Below are 18,411 nucleotides of genomic sequence, written 5' to 3'. Positions count from 1 at the left end.
ACTGAAGTTTAAACACTAGTCCTATTATTTTAAAATTAATCAAATTTAGTATTTTATAAAAATTTTTTCTAGGCTACTGTTTTTTCAATTATGAGGACTATATTTTAGCATTAAAATTTCTTACCACTAGTATACGATATTAGCTATACATTTTAAAATCAAAAGATTGAACTCGATAATGTTTGAAATTTCATATTTACTTTATTACTTTATCAGTCCACAGTAGTATCTGCCAACAATTGAAAAACAGTCCCCACACCTCCAAGGCCTCACAGGTACCTACGCTGACAGTTGGAGGACTTCTGGGCCTACTGAGGTCCCTTTGAGAACTTCGGGTTGGGAAATGAACTCCAGGAGACTGACTTTGAGTAACACTCTAGTTTCTGAGATTGCCATGAGAAGGCTCACTGGTTTCCCCAGGACTCACTTGCACTCCTCACCTGAGTGATCTCTTGGGTAGTTATCTCAATGGCATGTTCCTCTTCACTGCTGTCATCCAGGGTGGGTCTGTTTAAATGCTTGTCATGAAGGCTGGCCAATTCTTTCATCTTCTGCTTAATCCGGCCAACATCATACTGAATCTAAGCAAATGAAGTCACAGAACTCCACTGATGCCAGGCAAGCTATTGGTCTGCCTCCGAGACAATCAGCTACACTCAGCATACAGAATTTGGTCTTCAGCAAACTTGTTGGCTTGCTGATGTGTGAGCAGCTTTAATTCAAATTACCAGAAAATCACATAGCATTCTTCCTTGTTGCATGGTTTTCAATTTATTCCTATAATTCAGGTAGTTACTACCAGTGTTAAAACTAAAGCTAAAATCATTAACACACACAAAGACAACTTAACCTGAAGTATTTCTAGAAATATACATTCAAGTGCGGCCAAATTCGTTTATATGACAGATATCTTAAAATACATTGTCATAATTACTTAAAAAAACAAGATGGTATGAAACTAACATGCAACTTACTTCATCCACTCCATCCACCCATTTAGGAGGTGACCGTTTTGTCACACCAATTGCTGCTTCTGGATCTAAGCTGATGCCTGACACAAGTGCCATACGGTCATCAGCAAGCTACAGGAAAGTAAAGGGACAGGAAAAAAATTATTCCAATCTAATTTAGATACAAATACTCTTACTCTCTTAAATGTTGCTCCCTGAAAAGATACAGAAAGGAGTGAATGTTTACTCTCTCTTAAATGTCGCTCCTTGAAAATATATAGAAAGGAGTGAATGCACTTGCCTGTATTATAAACTTGCTTTTGATAACTGCTAGGATTTGGATTGTTCAACTATCTTTTCATGCACCAGCTCTTAATTTCCTTGGATATACTTGAGAACGTGAATTTGACTTGATCTGGCTATAGAAATGTAATGAAAAAGTCAACAATAGATCCTTAAAATAAATACCTCTTAGTACTAGTACTGTGATAGAACCGCAAGAACCGCAATGATTCGTGTGATCAGTTACAAGTGGAAAAAAAAACAAAACTAGGTGGTAAATGAAACAACTACAAAATGCTCAATAGTAGCAAGGTTTACTTAAATACGCTTAGCTTATTTTGGAAAGAGGGCTGATCCAGTTATCTCAGTCACACAGTCATTAACCACGTGTTAAGATGTGTGAAACAACTGCCTAAAACTGCTAGCAAATTATCTACCATTTGGCAAAAGCAGTCCTTAAGATCTCAATGCAATCTTACACTGTCATTTCTTTTCTTCAGTTAAATGTCCACAGGCAACATTTCCCCTTATTTTGAAATGATATCGATGGTTCTTGTTTATTTTAACTATATAAGACACTGCTGTAGAAAGCTTTTAAGAATGGGAGGGAAATCGGGTGGGTGTGGTGGCTCACGCCTGTAATCCCAGCACTTTGGGAGGCCAAGGCGATCACCTGAGGTCAGCAGTTTAAGAGTAGCCTGGCCAAAATGGTGAAAACCATTCTCTACTAAAAATACAAAAATTAACTGGGCATAGTGGCTTACACCTGTAATCCCAGCTACTCGGGAGGCCGAGCAGGAGAATCGCTTGAACCCAGGAGGGGAAGGTTGCAGTGAGCCATGATTGTACCATTGTACCATCGCACTCCAGCCTGGGCAACAAGAGCAAAACTGTCTTTAAAAACAAAACAAAACAAAACAAAAAACGGGGAGGGAAATCATGGGTTTGGCATGGTTAAGCTGTTTTCTTGCCTGCAGGCAGTGAATCGGTTGAAAAGCTCTTGAGGTGCCCTCCAGAGCTCAGAATTTTTAAATGCCAATTTCAAAAGATCCAAATGATGATCAAAGTATAATGGAAAATAATCTATAAAAGTCCTTTATAGATAATACTTTGGAAATTTTCTAAATCACACTGTAGAGTTGGGTGAAAAATTCATACTGCTTTTCTTCCCTCTTCCTTGCATTTATCTAAATTTATTTTTTCATTCATTAAATACTTATTTCCTTTTCTAATAATAAAGGAACAAGACAAAATTTTAAAATCCACAGATGAAGGGAGAAAAACGTCATATAAAGAAAAACTTAAGATTAAAAGAACACTTCAAGTAATAGGCCCTAAATCCTAAAGAGTTCACAGTAAAATTCTTAAAAGCAAATTGGTATCTTCACCATCAACCTCCCTGCACACCCCGGGGTGGTTCTGCCACCATCTGCTTCAGGCTTTCTGTGTGCTCTGGGGCATGTGTCCACTCAGGGAGCGCATCCTGGGCAATGACCATGCTGGACGGACCAGGCCCCATTCACTAATCCCAGTGCATCCAGGAGCCGTGATTAAGCCCACCGGTGCTCCAGCACGGCAGGGATGCTGCAGGGCCAGTGTCATTTCTTAAACAAATGGTGTGTCATCCAAACCCGCACTGTTTCGGGCTCCCAGGCCGTGAAGTGGTAATTCTCTACCACCACCACGTTCTGTTTGGTTTTAAGCGTTCACCAATAGGAATTTTACGTTCTTGACATTATTTTAATCCTCACAAAAACTAGGTGAGCTAGAAACTATGATTCTAACCTATAAATATGGAAATTGAAACTCAGAAAAGTCGCTTGCCCAAGGTCACAGGGCTATTATGTGACAGACTGAAACCTGGGTCGGCTGACTCCAAAAACCCCTTCCACCCTCAAAGGTGCCAATCACTCCACAGGCCCATGAACTATAACTGCAATTTGCTAAGAAAATGAATCAAGACAAGCCATCAGATTAAAACAAGAAAATATAGTAGTTTGATTCATTTCCCACCTACTACACCAGGGACTATAGGATAGGCCCCCAGTGAGTGACGTTAAGTGTCAGTAAAGATCACCCTCTCTTCCTGACCATCCGTGGACAGAGAGATGCAGATCTCACCCTCTACAGCGCAGGCACAGAGGAGGCCAGTGTCAAGCAATCAAAGGAAGACTTGTTTATTCCTCAACAACTCCTGCTCCAAAGTCACCAAGAGGTACACAACTCTGTGGGAGACACACTGACTAAAAAGCAGGGGGACAAACCACAGGCCCAGCTCCCAGTACCTGCCAGCCATACATCAGGTGCTGTCTATAGGTACTGCTGGACTGGAACAGAACTTGAACTCCAGCTGTTTATACAAAGTAAAATCTAAAATTGCTAAAGTACCTCTTCATGAGTCCTAGAATTTCTACCACACCAGTTTATTATCGAATCCACTATATTTTATTATTACACATTTCAATACAGTAATTATTTACAGTGATTTTATAATTTTTAAACTCATGATCTTACTTTGTACTGTTTTTACTGTTTACAAATACGTATTACACTAAAGAAGACAGAGAGATGGTATCTATCTAAATTTACTTGCATTGGGATTAGCATCATTTTATCCAAAACAACAAATTATAAACCACCTTATGAAAAGTCAGTTGAAGTGAATACAACTCTTTGAAGTAGTACTTGATTTTATGCATGTGTTCCCCCCAAATTAGATGTAAATCAAAAGTGGGGAGAACACACTCTTTGTTAAGGGTCCTAAGGTAGCTTGATAATTAAGAGATCCCTACACGAAGGGCACGGATGCCAGCCCGCTCAGCTGGTATAGCTTTCCCATACACTCTATCAGGGTTTTGCCAGTAAGATAGAACAACTGCTTCTTTGGGAGTGAAAACTTTAAATAGCGAATAATTTGTCTCTTTTATGACACAGTCTATAGCTATAGTTCATTATGATAAAGAAATACCGCCCTACTGAGAAGAAGTGTGTCATTTCTTTCATCAGTATGGATTTGTAATGTGTATCACAGTATGTACTATTAAAAAACAAGACAGTATGTTTTGGGAAGGGAAAACAATTGTTGAAGATAAACATCAACTATTTGAAATGGGAACAAATATGGACATAAAAAATTTTTATGTGCAAAATAAACACCCTTTTAATTTCAGAAACCTCACTTCCCATTTAAAAACATGTCTTATTTGTTGAAGATCTAGCACATATATCAATTTTCAAGTTGTCATCCTATTTCATACAGATCTTAAAAAATGGCCAGATTTCTAATTCTCTTCACTTACCCCTGCTGAATTTCAACATGGTGGCCCCTCTAAATATATGATGTTGGTTACTAAAGCTTTTTTAAAAATAAATTTGTGCGGCCAGGCGTGGTGGCTCACGCCGGTAATGCCAGCACTTTGGGAGGCAGAGGCAGGCAGATCACCTGAGGTCGGGAGTTCGAGACCAGCCTGGCCAGCATGGTGAAACCCCGTCTCTATCAAAAATGCAAAAATTAGCCAGGCGTGGTGGCATGCACCTGTAATCCCAGCTACTCAGGAAGCTGAGGCAGGAGAATCACTTGAACCCGGAAGGCAGAGGTTGCAGTGAGCCGAGATCGCGGCAATGCACTCCAGCCTGGGTAACAGAGACTCCATCTCAAAAAATTAATTAATTAATTTGTGCTTCTGAAGTAAAAAAATCTTTCCATATTTTTTAAATAAAAATTGTACTTAAGAGAATTAAGAACTCTTGTCTCTTTGATATGTAGTTCCTCTCTCCAAGAACTACTGGGGTCTGCTACCCTAACCTAGAGCCATCCTTCCTGAGAGAAATGCAGAAAAAATCCAACAGATGTTCAAAACAGCACACCCAATGGCTTTCCTGCTAGTCTCACCAAAGGTATCTTTTGCCTTTGATCCACTTTAGATGTTGACATTTGTCCCTTTAAAGAGTACCAGCCAGTATGGACAAGTTGTCCACCTATGGAAGAAACATACACAGTCTTTCTTATAAATCTTGCTGTTCCAGATCTACAGCCCTCCTACTCTTAAAACCCCGCCTTTCCCTGAAGGCTGATTTAGTGTAGCCTAAGATTACAGAAATAGCAAAGCCTCTGTGGAGATTGGAAAAGTCAGATACACCTCTTCCCCATCTAAAAAAATCAACTAAGCTTAGCCATAACGCATTGGTAATGAGAACAATACTGATCATTCTGGACTGTCTATGGCAATGAACACTTAACAAGTCCAGAAGGGACACTGAAAATCAACAGACTGGCAACTCATGCTTCCACATGAAACTCTGGGAGCCTGTATGATGAAGTCAGACCACTTTGCTAATAGACAATTAGGCTTAAGAAATCCGAGTTGTTGGAGAAGGGAATAAGCATGTAGATAAAAGAAAAAAGTGATGTCAGCACTACATTTTTCTAAACCTGCGATAATTTTAAAATAATGCTTACCTTTTCTGATTATGAAATTAATAAATGGTCAAAATAAACACTTTTAAAATGGTGTAGGATGGTGCAGTGGCTCACACCTGTAATCCTAGCACTTGGGAGGCGAAGGCGGGTGGATGACTTGAGCTCAGGAGTTCGAGACCAGCCTGGGCAACATGGCAAAACTCCGTCTCTACTAAAAAATACAAAAAAAAAAAAAACCCCAAAAAACCGAAAATAGCCAGGCATGGTGGCACGCACCTGTAGTCCCAGCTACTCAGGAGGCTCAGGCAGGAGAATCGCTTGAAACGGGGAGGCAGAGGTTGCAGTGAGCCGAGATTGCGCCACTGCACTCTAGCCTGGGTGACAGAGTGAGACTCTGTCTCAAAAAAATAAACAAAAATAAACAAAATGATACAAAAAATATAGAGATAAAAACACTTGAGAATCACATCATCCTGATACTGTTGTCAGTTGCACTGATTTTCCTTTTTTCTCAACTAACATACATACTCTGAGGGGGAGAACAAGGAAGGGAGCAATCCGTTCCTCTCTGCCTTCTGTGAGCACTGTACTGAGCACTGCTACTGACCTGGCCCACGCCAGTCCCAACAGCAATCCTTCAGAGGGGCGCCGCTCCCTACTTCACCAACATGGACACTGGGGCCGGGCCCAGGCACTCTCAGATGTGCACTAATCAGCCATCCTCCAGGCAGTGTGGTTTGGGGGCTCGATATTTGTATCTTGTGACTTTTAAAATAATTCTTACCTTGAATTTAAAAACTCCCAAACTTGGGAGATTTCTTTGTCATAAGACGGGAAGTAGATTAAAGATAGAGAACAAAGGAGAGGGCCAGACACTTCCCTGGGTAAGAGAACCAATGGTGGGCTCGGCTTCCTCCTCAGGAACACCTTACTTAGTGTTTTCTGAGAAGGAAAAGTGACATCTCCAGGGGACTCAGGCTAGAGGAGGAGAATGACAATCAAACATGGAGAGACCGCAGGAAGCCCCTGAAGTGGTGCCGTCGATGCCTTCACCCTGGGAGATGCGGGTGATATGCACTCAGGGACATTTGTTCAGGCCTCACCTATAAAGGGGTGGCTACTATCTAATCCACTCCGGAGCTGGGCGTTTACTATTTCCAGAGACGCCAATGTGAGGCCTTGCTTCAGCTTCAAAGAAGCCTCTGGACACTGTCCCCAACCACACCCCCAGCTCCTAGGCCAGTACCTGGCACTTCAGAGTCCTGAATGCACAATCACAGCCAGCTGAGTGAGCCGACAAGAAACGAGTGGAATAAATGAGGTAAATAAAATATACGTCACAGACAATTGTGGAAGCCACACTTCATGAAAAAGATAATGGTGCTGGACAAAAGAGCAAAAGGGGCAAGTGAAACGCACAAGGAAATGAGGTGGCTGTGGGCACCCACGATGAGGCAGCAACCTGCATTTCTAATAGCACTGGGGTGCGCATGGAGGAGATAGTGCTCTCTACGCAGGGCCTCTGATCACGGAGCATGAAGACTCCCTTTTAAGCCCTTAGAGGTGAAGCATAAGAAAAGCAAAAGGGCCTGCCAAGTTCATGCAGTGAGTAGCCAGTTTCTGGAACTTGCTGCCTAAAAAAGGAAGTAGGAAAGACTGGAAATCGGTTCAGACAGCAGACCCCGAAGTAATTATGACCATTTATGTGCCCCTCCTTGGAACATTATTCAAATGGTTCTTCAACCTAAGTGGTTCTATAATTTGTTACCCTCCCCCACACCCTATACACTTCCTTCTGAGGTCAGAAGCTCCATAGCTTCAAACTGTTCTGCCAATAGCAACACCTATTTTAACTCAGAATGCCTGCTCTCCAAGCCCCCAAGCCTTAACATTTTTAAAGATTGATCAGCAAAGCCACCCACGTCCACTGTGCTCCAGAGATCCCTACTTTCATGTGTGTGAGCTGGGCCCTCTCCAGTGCCCAGTGCCCAAGCGGGGAGCTGGCGGTGAGGTTCCTGAATGGGAAAGGAAACCCCCACGCAGGCATGACCATGACACCTGGCTCAGTCAGCTACCAGTTAAGTGGGGTTTTTTTTTTTAACTAATTGTTTTTAGTGGCAAAGTATACATGCACATGGTTTAAAAATATATATGCACCCTAAGAAAAGAGTTTGTAATAGAAAGGAAGTTTTTCTTCTATCTCAGATGTTTCTTGGGGTGTATCCGCTGTTAACAGTTTCTTGTATATCTTTTCAGGAATTTTTTAAGCACACACAAGCATAAATATGAGTTATTTTTTCCTGAAGAAACAACACAAAACAAAACAGAAAGGAGCAGGAATCACACGATCCATGCTACTCTGCATCTGGGTCTTTCCACTCTGCCATGTGTCTGGGGCTCATTCCACTGCAGCTCTCATGGATGGGCCTCACTATTTGCCTGGTACAGAGGGTCAGAGATGCTACACGATGTATTTAACCAGCTCCCAACGACAGCTATTTCGGCTGTGCTCAGTCTGTTGTCATTATTAACTAGTTAAGGTTTTTAGAATATATAGGTAGATCTGAATCTAATAGTTAGGACCCTACTGGTTTTAAGGACAGTGATCCTAATCCTACTTTACTGTTCATACTTCTAAATGAAAACAAACAAGAACAACCCTCACTTCTCCATCACTCTATACTCCGGAAAAATATTCTTACCCCTTCAATGCTGAAAACAGACAACAGACACAAACATTAACAACAGTTTTCATCTCATTTTTTCTCAACCCTTTTACTAGGGCTACTAAAATAAAGTGCTTTGAATATATACTCTCTCCACCTTCTGGGCAAGATGCTACTAGCTAATAAAAAGGCCAAAGGCACCCCCAGCTAGGAGATGCAGAACTGGGCCCAGGTGACAACAGCTTCAGGTGCATCCACTGGGTGTCAACTCATTCCAGACAGGAGTGACAAGGAAGACCCTCCCACAGTTGCCGTGGCTACAGTCCTTCTCTCTTAGGGCCTTCACAGACACGCTGGTCTTCTATACTGTCTACCTGAGCAAGTGCACCACTCACCTCTCAGAAATCAGGAAGCTACAGACATTAATTCCCGAAACGTTCTGGCTTCCTTGAAGAAAGTGTTCAACCTTTTTACTGCTTCCAAAGTTGAGACACTTTCCCAAGAGTAGTAAACAATTTTCCCAAAGCCTTTTTCAAATCATCAGTTCACATGGTGTGAAAATATATTAAATTCTACATATTAAACTGTTAAAAAAATTAGAAAATAATCAAAACAAATGCTAAATATTTATAAGCTGTTAGCATTTTATATATGAGCAAAGACTTCAGGAAAAGCAGGTATTTTATAATCTCAAATTACCCAACATATAAAAATATTCAAAACACGATACCTCGTCCAGCTCCTGAAGAGACATGTTGTTCCCATCAGTCCCATCCAGTTAGGGAAAGCAAAAAGAAAGCAGCATGGGACAGACAGACAAGGCATGGTCAGTTGAGAAAACACTGAGATTTTAAGCTAACTAAATATAAAGATCCACTAAGCAAGGTATTTTAAAATCTCCTTTTGATTCTTCTTTTTTAAAAATAAGCTACATCAATATATGCTTTTATTTTTATTTACTGCGGTTGTTTTGAAAATGAGCTAGGAAACAAGCAAAACATGATTGTAAATATTAAAATACACTGGAAACAGATAAAACACACTTGCTTTGGTTTCACTAAAATATGCTGTTAATCTGTTTCATAAACACCAAATATCACATACAATACCACATTCTAATTTCCCTTAGGAAAATAAAATGAGAGCAGAGCTAAAATGTAATTTTATCATATTAAATAAATGTATATTTTAACATGTAAATCAGACCTGCAAATGCAACAAAATTAAAAAATGAACGACCCACAGAAACTGTCTGTAGCCGTATTCAGATAACATGTGAGTGACCACACATGCAAGGTCTCTGCAAATTACATCCCGCAGACACGGCTTCATCCCTGGTAGTAAGAGAGCTGAGAAACCACTCTTTCCCGGAGAGAGACACAGGTGGCAAAATAAAAGAAAAACTCTTACCATCTCTTGGTATGTATTCTTATTAGCTAGAAAGCGTACAGTGATTCATAAAGCTCTTATAAAAGCAAGCAAACGAGACAAAACAGAAGGTAAGAATACATTTTTTCTTTTAAGGGGAGTGGGAAGGGAGAAGCATGACACCAGAGGGTTAAGTTTCAATTGAAAACTAACGGTTCTTTTTTAGATCAACATGGAACTCTATCTTCTGGACAGACATTTACTAATGACAGATAATCTAAACAACTAGCTCTTTTTTTTGTACAGTATTGATCACTGAAATAATTTGTGGTGAAATTCAATAATCAATTGTGTTTTTTTATGTTTAGCAGTAAATTTAGAAAATAAAAAAACAACTTCCTTATTTAAAAATAGTGCAAATGAAGCTGCTGTATCAGGGCCAAAATATTATTAAACAATGATAGCAATAAAAATGTAATCAAACTTTACTCCAGTAAAAATTCAATTAGATGACATTATGGAAAGCTGCAAATCCTCTTCATTCCTTCTACAATTTTCTATGAGAGCAAAAGAGAACTCTATACACACCCTGCCATAATAGTAGTACTAGACGATATTAATAAAGATAGTATCAAATGGAAATCTGATTTAATTACCTTTTACTTCACAAAGAAAAAAGTTTTTATTTTTTAAAAGCTTAACATTAAGAGAACATTAAAATCTTTTATTAATAAAACATGATGCAAGACAAAACCCCTAACTTGAGTATCTCAGTCTTCTTACTATTCTGCAGCAGCTCCCTGGCATTTAATCTGTGAACGATGTACTACTGCAAACCTCGGTTAAAATCTCGGCTGCACATGTGCCTATGCTCTTGGATTATTAACCGAGCACACACACCCTGATCTTCTGATTGCTACAATTATTAATTGATAAGAGGTGAAATCTGAATCATAGGATTCTAGGGCTAGAAATAACTCTTTTCTTACAAATAAGAAAACTAAGCTTCAAAATGTATAAATGCATTGCTCGAAGCCACAGACCTTGTTAATGGTAAGACCGGGGACAGACCCAGGTGTTCAGGTCTCTTTCCACCCCACCCTCCAGCCTCTCTAATTTAATTAACAATTCAGGGAATTACTTGTAAAGGCAGCTACCACCACATCAGGAATATTAAATTAAGGTCACCTTTTCAAAGACCCTCCCCACCATTCTGCTACTTAAAAATAGAAGGCTTTCGAAGCTCTGCTTGCCACCAAATTACCAGGAAATTTAGTCAAGACCTGAATTAAAACATTTAGAATTACCATCAGGAAAGACCAAAATAAAGCCAAATGAAAACACATTACTACACATCATCACCTTCTAAATCTTTATGTCTAAATCTAGGTTTTTGACCTGCCAATGGCATGCAATCAAGCAAATACTGAAAACTCCAAGTAGCATGTGGAATTTATAGTCTAAAGAACTTTCTACATAAAACTGAAAAATCAGTGGAAACCCATCTGTGTTTACTCAGGAAGTCTGGAAAAGTTGAGCAAAATGAGTTGGAAACACAGGTCTATACTATAGTGATATTTACTTTATTTCCGTTACTGCCAAAATAAAAGTTTGCTTCACTTTTATCCAACAAAGTACCCTTATTCTCAAAGTAAGCCTCACTGCTCCCATGGAATCTTTAAAAGCAGAAAAGCAAGTAGATCTAAAGAGAAATATATAATGATTTCATACTTGGATCCTAAAGACAGAGAACTAATTTTCCAACAGACTCAGCTTGTACTAAAACTTAGAACCTTCAATCTGCAAGTTAAAATTGACTGTGTAAGGTTTGTAAAAGTGAGATAAAGAAAGATGCTAGCCTCTTGCAAGAAAAAAAAAATTGTTTTTAAACAATAGGTCCTTCCATTTTCCAGGATCTGCAACACAAGTTCTGAAAATGCAGCCAACACCAGAGTGGCCCAGGAGGTGAGCACGGGGCTCTCAAGCCAGGTTTGCCAGAGTTCCAGTCACAGCCCCCAAACCATCAGGTGGGTGATGCTGGGCCAGTTTCCTACCTCCTCTAAAATCTGTTTCCTTATCTGTATCTGAGAAAAACAATAGTACTTATTTGATAGAGCACTGTGAAGACAGCCAAGCTTACACATGGAAAGGGCTTAGTCCAGAGTCAGGCACAAAGTAAACTCTCTATAAATCTTAGCTAATATTGTAGTCAAGCCTGAATAAGAACCTTAGGTTTCTTATAACCATAGTTAATCCTTAATTTCTTTTTTTTCCTAAAGCACACATTTTATTAAAAATAATGTGCTTAAGTTTCAAACTAATGTAAGACCAATTAACTCTAGCTTCCAATTATAGATTATGCATTATTTTAAAGCAGAGTATAGATTAGGCAGTAAACACTAAGAAAGTAGCTCCAACCCCTATATTAGATCCATTCCCAGGGATCGAAGGAAACCACACAAATCCATACAGAATTTCATCAGATCAGAAGAGCATCTCAATATCTACCTTTCATTCGTTTCTTTATGACTTTACAATTTTTTTTGAATGATTGTTTAGCTTCATAAATCCATTTCAGTTTCCTAAGGCCAAGCTGCTTGAATGAGTTGCTACCTTAAAACCTGCACTTGGCTGGCATAATAATGTGAAAGTTACTTTTGCATGGTACTGGTAGGCTACTTCTAAGGATTTCTGTCAGTAACCTTGGACTGACAGCCACAAAGCTGTTGACTATGAATTCCTCCTTTTCAAATTAAAGCTAAAGTCAGGAGAAACAATGTATTAAAACAGAACTTGAGAAAACACTGTTGAATCCATAGGGCTGGAAATCACCTAACTCAAACCCCTCAGTTTACAAATGAGGCAAAAGATATCCAAAAAGATTAAAAGCTTGCCTAAGGACACACTCTGAGCCTGCAGCAGAACAGGACTTAGGCCTCAATTCTCAGATTCAATTCTCAGTGCTCTTTCCTTTATTTCATGCTGCCCTGAGGCATGAACGTGATGGGGCACTCAAAACTGAGGCCAGAGCAAAATGCATGGGAAATACAACTGCATTTTGTTAGGAGTGTATAAAGTCAAACCCGTCTGTTTTTAACAATCAGTTTTACTAACATTAATACAACTAAGAACACAAAAAAAGTAGAATTTTGTTCAGTTCTGGGTGCTGAACTTTAAAAAGGATACAGAAAAACTAAACATCACTTATAGGAAAGAAACGTAACCACTCTAAGCCGGGACTGCTAAGCCTGGAAAGAACTCTGGGTAACAAGGCTGCAGGGTTACCAGACAGAAGGAAGACCCGAAGGAACAGAACTAAAAGCAGGACCCCAGGACACAAACAGTTGGGATTAACAGGCAAAGACTTTTTAGTGGTAAAAATCGTGGAGCTGCTGGCATTTTCCATCATAGTCACAGAACATGGCCAAACAAGACAGGCATAAGGGGTTATCACAAAGGGGTACACTAGGCCAAATGACCTTTAGGTCCCTTCTGGCCCTTAAGGCTTTGTGTTTATCTGGTCACTGCCTATCCTCCTTAAATTCCTGTTTATTTGACGTATTTGCCTGAATGCTGCAAAACCCTGTATGCACGCACAGGTACACACAATAACCCCACTACAACAACCAAATTCTAGTTTTTTCCCTCAAACTAGGATGCAAAAAATGCATGTTTAAATCTTTTGAATGACATGGCTAAAGCCATGACATGGCTACAGGTGTGCTTTGCTTTGAGGTGTAAGAGACATACTACTCTGCAATTAATTTCTGCAGCTTTTTCCTGAAATAAAGATGTCAAAATTCAGGGTTATAATTTTTTTTTTTAAGTCTGTTATTTTAGGTGTATTTTTAGTTGGTATCAAATGCATCAAGATCAAAGTCTACAGCTTTTTCTTCTAATTAGAAACTTAAAATTCCAGGTTATTATTTTTTAAATTAAGTTAAACTCAGGTTTAGTTTCTTCCTTTCAAATTGCCTGAGTGTTAGATATATATTTACAAATTGTCTCTTTTTAACTGTTCTACTTTACTATAACGAATATACTTAAGTTTCTATTTAAAAATTTTCAAACATGTAGAAAAGCCTACAAAATTACGTAAAATGTCCCCCACATACTCATCACTAGACTCAACAATGAGTAACAATTTGCCTTATTTGCTTCCTCTGTTTTTGGAGGGGTTTAAGGATTTAGGTAAGACACCTTGACATTTCACCACTAAACATTTTAGTAGGCATCTCTAGTAAAATTAGCAAATGTAGTGTATTATAATTAATTTAATTAATTCTTTAATGTCACCTAATACCTAGTCCATATTCAAAATTTGACAGATATGGTATTGTTTGGTTTGCTACATGGCTTTGAAATTTACAAATCAGAAACAAGGCTTTAAATTTTTTATGAGCTAGATATGCAGTGAAAAGCATTGCTAAGAGTTACTCAATACAGTTTTTGCAAATTGTGTTAGACGTGGCTTTTGCTTCAAAACGTTTATAAAGCTTTTCCAACTTCCAGATAAGTTGAAAAAAATCATAACCTCTATGTGGTCTTGTTAGCATTTCGCCGTATTGTGTGCAGAAATAGATTTTGTAAGATCACCTGTAAGCAAAGTGAAGACGTAACACTTCAATCCTAAATACTTCAGAAATTTATGACATGCCATTTTTTTAAACACAACTAAAATATATAAATCTGTGTTTTCCTTTAAAATTTTAATTCAGGAAAACTATGTTTGTTAGACTGCAAAACCTATTTTTTACACAGTATGAATTGACTATAAGGATATTTTAAATGATATGGCTTTCAATGATCTGAGAAAGATTTTAAATGGTCAGACTAATACAAATATTAACATTTTCAATGGCATGACATTTAGAAAACATTTTTTAATGTTCTGACTTAGAAATATATTTTTAGTTGGGTTTAGAAATCATTTTCAAAAAACTGTGAGTTAGGTAAATATATCTGTATATACCCTGACGTATCTATTTTTCCAAACTGTATACTTTAGCTATCCATTTTTAGTTATTTTGCTTAGCTTAAATATTTTTTTTTAATTGCCTAACTTAGAAAATAATTTTCTAAAGTGGTTTGATTCAGAGAAGGACTTTTAAAAAGCTTCCTGTCTCAGATACTAGGTTTTTAAACCGTCTGACTAAATGGGGGAAAAAAAAAAAACAAAAAAAAAAACCCTCATGTTACCCAAAAGTTCAGGGTATTTTGAACCTTAATGATTAAAAATTGAAAAATAAACAGTATGTTTTTCAATCAATTAAAACTGATACCTTAGAAATCTTAATATCAGTTTCAGTTGTTTTTGAGGCAGCACAAAAATCAAGTCATTTAAGGAACATGTAGTTCTTATTTAACATTACTGAAGTACCATTAAGGAATTGTATTCATCCAATTGCTACTCAATTTCTTGGCTTATTTTTTTCTTCAAAATTAGCGCTAGAATTAGCCCGTTTCTATGCTACCAGACATCTTTACATTTATTTCAATATAATGTCATTCCTTTCAGTTTATAAATGTAAAACCCTTCAACTTCTTAATTGAAATCTCACACACACTCTGTCCCTGTTTCTAGGCTTTTTGACCTGAGTTTACATGCTTTTATTCCTGAAACCGCTCATATGGCTTAAAATCACTTTTCTATCAGTTATATGGCCAAAGACATTCTCCACTTGTGACTTACAAAAAGGAGAAACTGTCTTTGTAGACATGATAATCATGACATATGGCAAAATTTTTCTGAAACATTTAGATAAAGTCACAAAGAAAAAAATGAACTGGCAATACAGTCCCTAGGAGGTGAAATAAATGCGGGGTTTCCAAAATTGCCTATCAAGTATAATCCCCAAGAATGTGGTCCTGGGATGGCTATTCCCCGCCTGTTCCAACGCTGCTTCTATTCCAACCTAGCCTCCCTACAGCAGGTAGCCTGAACTACAGCCAGTTTCATAACTTCACTTTTCAATTGAAGACATTACCGAGCTAACGATCACTGTCTGGTATAGATCATCCAGACTCGCCCCTTATTTAACAGAGCAGTAAACTGAGGCTCAGAAAGGGAAAAGTAGCCCCCATTAAAAACAAACCAGAAACAGTAATTTTTCCAGGACCACCCTTAAAAAACACTACTGCTAGGCTAACTAAAGGTTCTGGCTAATTTAAAAAAAAAAAAATGCTATTTTAGAGGGTTAATTTTCACATATACCTCCTCAGGCTTTTTTAAAAAGTTCGAAAGAAGAGGAAAGCGTAATTTCCCGTCTGGGAAATGGAAAGTGAAGAGGCTAGCACCTCGAGTCTTAGAAACCCAAGCCCCCAGGAAGAACAGTGAAACAATTATTCATAGGGAACAAGGCCACACAAGGGCTGCGGGACCGTTAAAACGGGCAGAAAAACAAAACAAAACAAAACAAAACAACAACACAACTGCTTCCTCTTTAGGAGAGGGAGTCGTTCATTTGCAAGGATTTGGGTCCATGGTCCCGCGACCCAGCCATTAGGACCGAACTGAGGCTCACTATTGGGGGGAGGGGAGCTTCAAACAAAACGAAACAAAAAGGCTTCAGAAAGGCCCAATGCTTCCCAATGTTAGCGTTAAAACATATGTAAATTACAGGCGGCCTGTAGCGCAGTGACGCCAAGGCGGGGGATGCGCGGGGGGGTGCTGCGGAAGTGAGGAGAAGACAAGGCAGAGGTGGAGCTGCGGCCTCACAGCACCGCTTTTTCCCCATCCAGGGTTACAGATGCCCCCTGACTCTAGCCAAGAGATCTTATTATTCTTAGTCTTATTATTCTTCTTTTTTTAAACAGAGAGACAGACAGAGACAGACAAACAGGCAGAGCCGCAGTGCACACGGTTCGTGTGTCGGAGAGGCCGCCGGGAGACTCACCGCAGCAATGCTACGTGAATGCAGAGGGCTGGAGGTGGTGTGACTACTCACTTGCTCGGCTAACAGCTGCCGGTTTTGGATGGAATTATTCCGCAACAACAAGAAAGCGTCGGTTAAACGCCTGGTGGCCATGTCTCACCCTTTGTGACCCCCCTCTCAGGGGCCCCCCGCCCACTTATATTCCTGGTTTATTCACTTTCTTTCTCTTGACCCGGCCGGCCCACCCTTTCACAGAAGCTTCTCGACAAGGCCTCAGGCCTCAAGCCAAAAAGACGCTGCTGTGCCCTTCGCCAAAGCGTAGAGACCCCTCCCCAAATAACTACCTAGGCTTTCCAATTGTCTGACTCCCCCTACCCAGGACCGACTTCGATCTCTAAGCACTTGAATCCCCCCAATCCTTGCGTAGCGATCCAACGTTCTAGAGACCCCACCCCAATCCAACCTTGGATCTACAAGCGTCTAACTCGCCAATCCAGCTCTGGACTGGGAGGCCCTGAAGCCCCCTACTCCCTGAGACCCCCAAAGGTCTTTGCTCTCTACCCCTAACTTGGCTTGTAAGCGTCTAGGCCGTGCCCTGAGGTCTGGCTGTGACTCAGTTTCCCCACCAGAGGCCTGGCCTAGGCCCTCTTTGGACAACCGGAGCCAGGCCTGGGGCCTGGACTCCAGGGCGCCTGCAGCTCCCTTCTGGGGCCTTGTCTGAGCCTGCTGAGGCCCTGCCCGACCTCCTGACCCCTTCCTTTCCTGGGTGGCCTGGTCCTCCACTGCCAGCAGGCTGCTGGCCTGCAGGAGGACAGCAGGGCCTGCCTCCCCGGCCTTCTCACTCCTCTTCTCCGGCTCCCTCCATCCCCGGATCTGACTGCAGCTCAGCCCCGGGCCGTTTCCGTGCTGTGGTCCCGAGTTCTGGCGTTCCCCCGGCCCTCTTCCTGTCCGTCCCTCGCGAGTGCCCCCCTGCGACTCTCGCAAGCCTTGCTTGCAACGTTCCGGGCGCGGGAGCTCCCTGCACTCCTGCCCCGGGACACGAGAGTGCTCCGCCCTCTCCCGGGGTGCCCCTGGGGCGCCCCGTTTCGCCTTCCCCAACTGGGTCTAGGCACTAGGAGCAGGCCAGCGAGCAGGCCCGAGCCTGGGGAGCGTGGCCCCCAGGCTGCAAACCGCTGCCAGGGCCCTTAGTCCCTGCATTAGAGTGGAAGTTGCGCGGCAGGCAAATTTGGGCTCCCCGAGAGCCGAAGTTTTGGGCGCGGGGAGTTGGAGCGGGAGAGGAAAAGTTGGAGACGACTGCCTCTGCAGGCCGAGCACGCTCTACTGCAGGCGCCGGCGTTCGCTTTTTTTTTTTCTTTTTTTTTTTTTTTTTTTCCACTCTGAAAAAAGATGTACCCGACAAACAACCAGGAGGAAAAAAAAGGAAAAAAAAAAAAAAAAAGCGAGAGCTCCAGGCAGTCTGGCCGCGCAGCCGCCGGCAGTCGGGGGTCGTTGGGGGCGCCCGCCCTCCCCAGCTGCCGCTTTCTGTAGGTGGCACTACAGGGTCGTGGAATCTCAAGTGGAAAAGTTCCCCGAAAACTTTGACACCTCCTGCCCCCGTCCCCGCGAAAAATATCTCTGTTCCCCGCCTGGGCCCTGGCCCGGAGCCCCCCGCGCCCCTGGCGTCCCGGGCCCGGTTTCTCGCCGTTGGCCAGGCCCGGGGCGCCCTAAGCACCCCGGCTTGCCGCCCCGGGCCAGGTCGGCGGGGTTCGTGCAGGGGCTCCTCGGGGCCGCGTCGGGCAGCAGCCGCCCGGGCCCGAGCACGGCGCCCAGAAACAGGCGGGCGCCCAGTGACGGAGACCCTGGTCCGGCCC

General features: G+C 41.3%; 1 protein-coding gene and 1 long non-coding RNA gene across 5 annotated transcripts in view; one reads left to right on the top strand and one right to left on the bottom strand.

Annotated features, from left to right (window-relative positions):
• The window catches only part of STX16 (syntaxin 16), a 28,859-nt gene extending 10,883 nt beyond the window's left edge, over positions 1 to 17,976 (bottom strand). The window contains exons 1-4 of one of the 4 annotated variants that reach the window (XM_009215858.4): positions 16,583 to 17,976; positions 9,049 to 9,060; positions 975 to 1,082; positions 441 to 581 (exon numbers count right to left, since the gene is read on the bottom strand). In XM_009215858.4, coding sequence (XP_009214122.1) covers positions 441 to 581; positions 975 to 1,082; positions 9,049 to 9,060; positions 16,583 to 16,714 — 393 coding nt within the window. In that variant the 5' untranslated portion in view covers positions 16,715 to 17,976. The remainder of the gene's footprint in view (positions 1 to 440; positions 582 to 974; positions 1,083 to 9,048; positions 9,061 to 16,582) is intronic. The other 3 variants (XM_003904553.5, XM_009215860.4, XM_003904554.5) reach the window with 3 other exon arrangements.
• LOC116270831 lies at positions 11,609 to 16,694 on the top strand. The gene is made up of 2 exons (XR_004179129.1): positions 11,609 to 11,713; positions 16,503 to 16,694. It is a non-coding gene; the product is annotated as an uncharacterized LOC116270831 (long non-coding RNA).
• Positions 17,977 to 18,411: the final 435 nt, after the last annotated feature.

Source organism: Papio anubis, chromosome 16 (genome assembly GCF_008728515.1).
Source record: "Papio anubis isolate 15944 chromosome 16, Panubis1.0, whole genome shotgun sequence".
In the NCBI taxonomy this organism is placed as follows: domain Eukaryota; kingdom Metazoa; phylum Chordata; class Mammalia; order Primates; family Cercopithecidae; genus Papio; species Papio anubis.
This window is presented reverse-complemented; position numbering and strand designations above follow the sequence as displayed.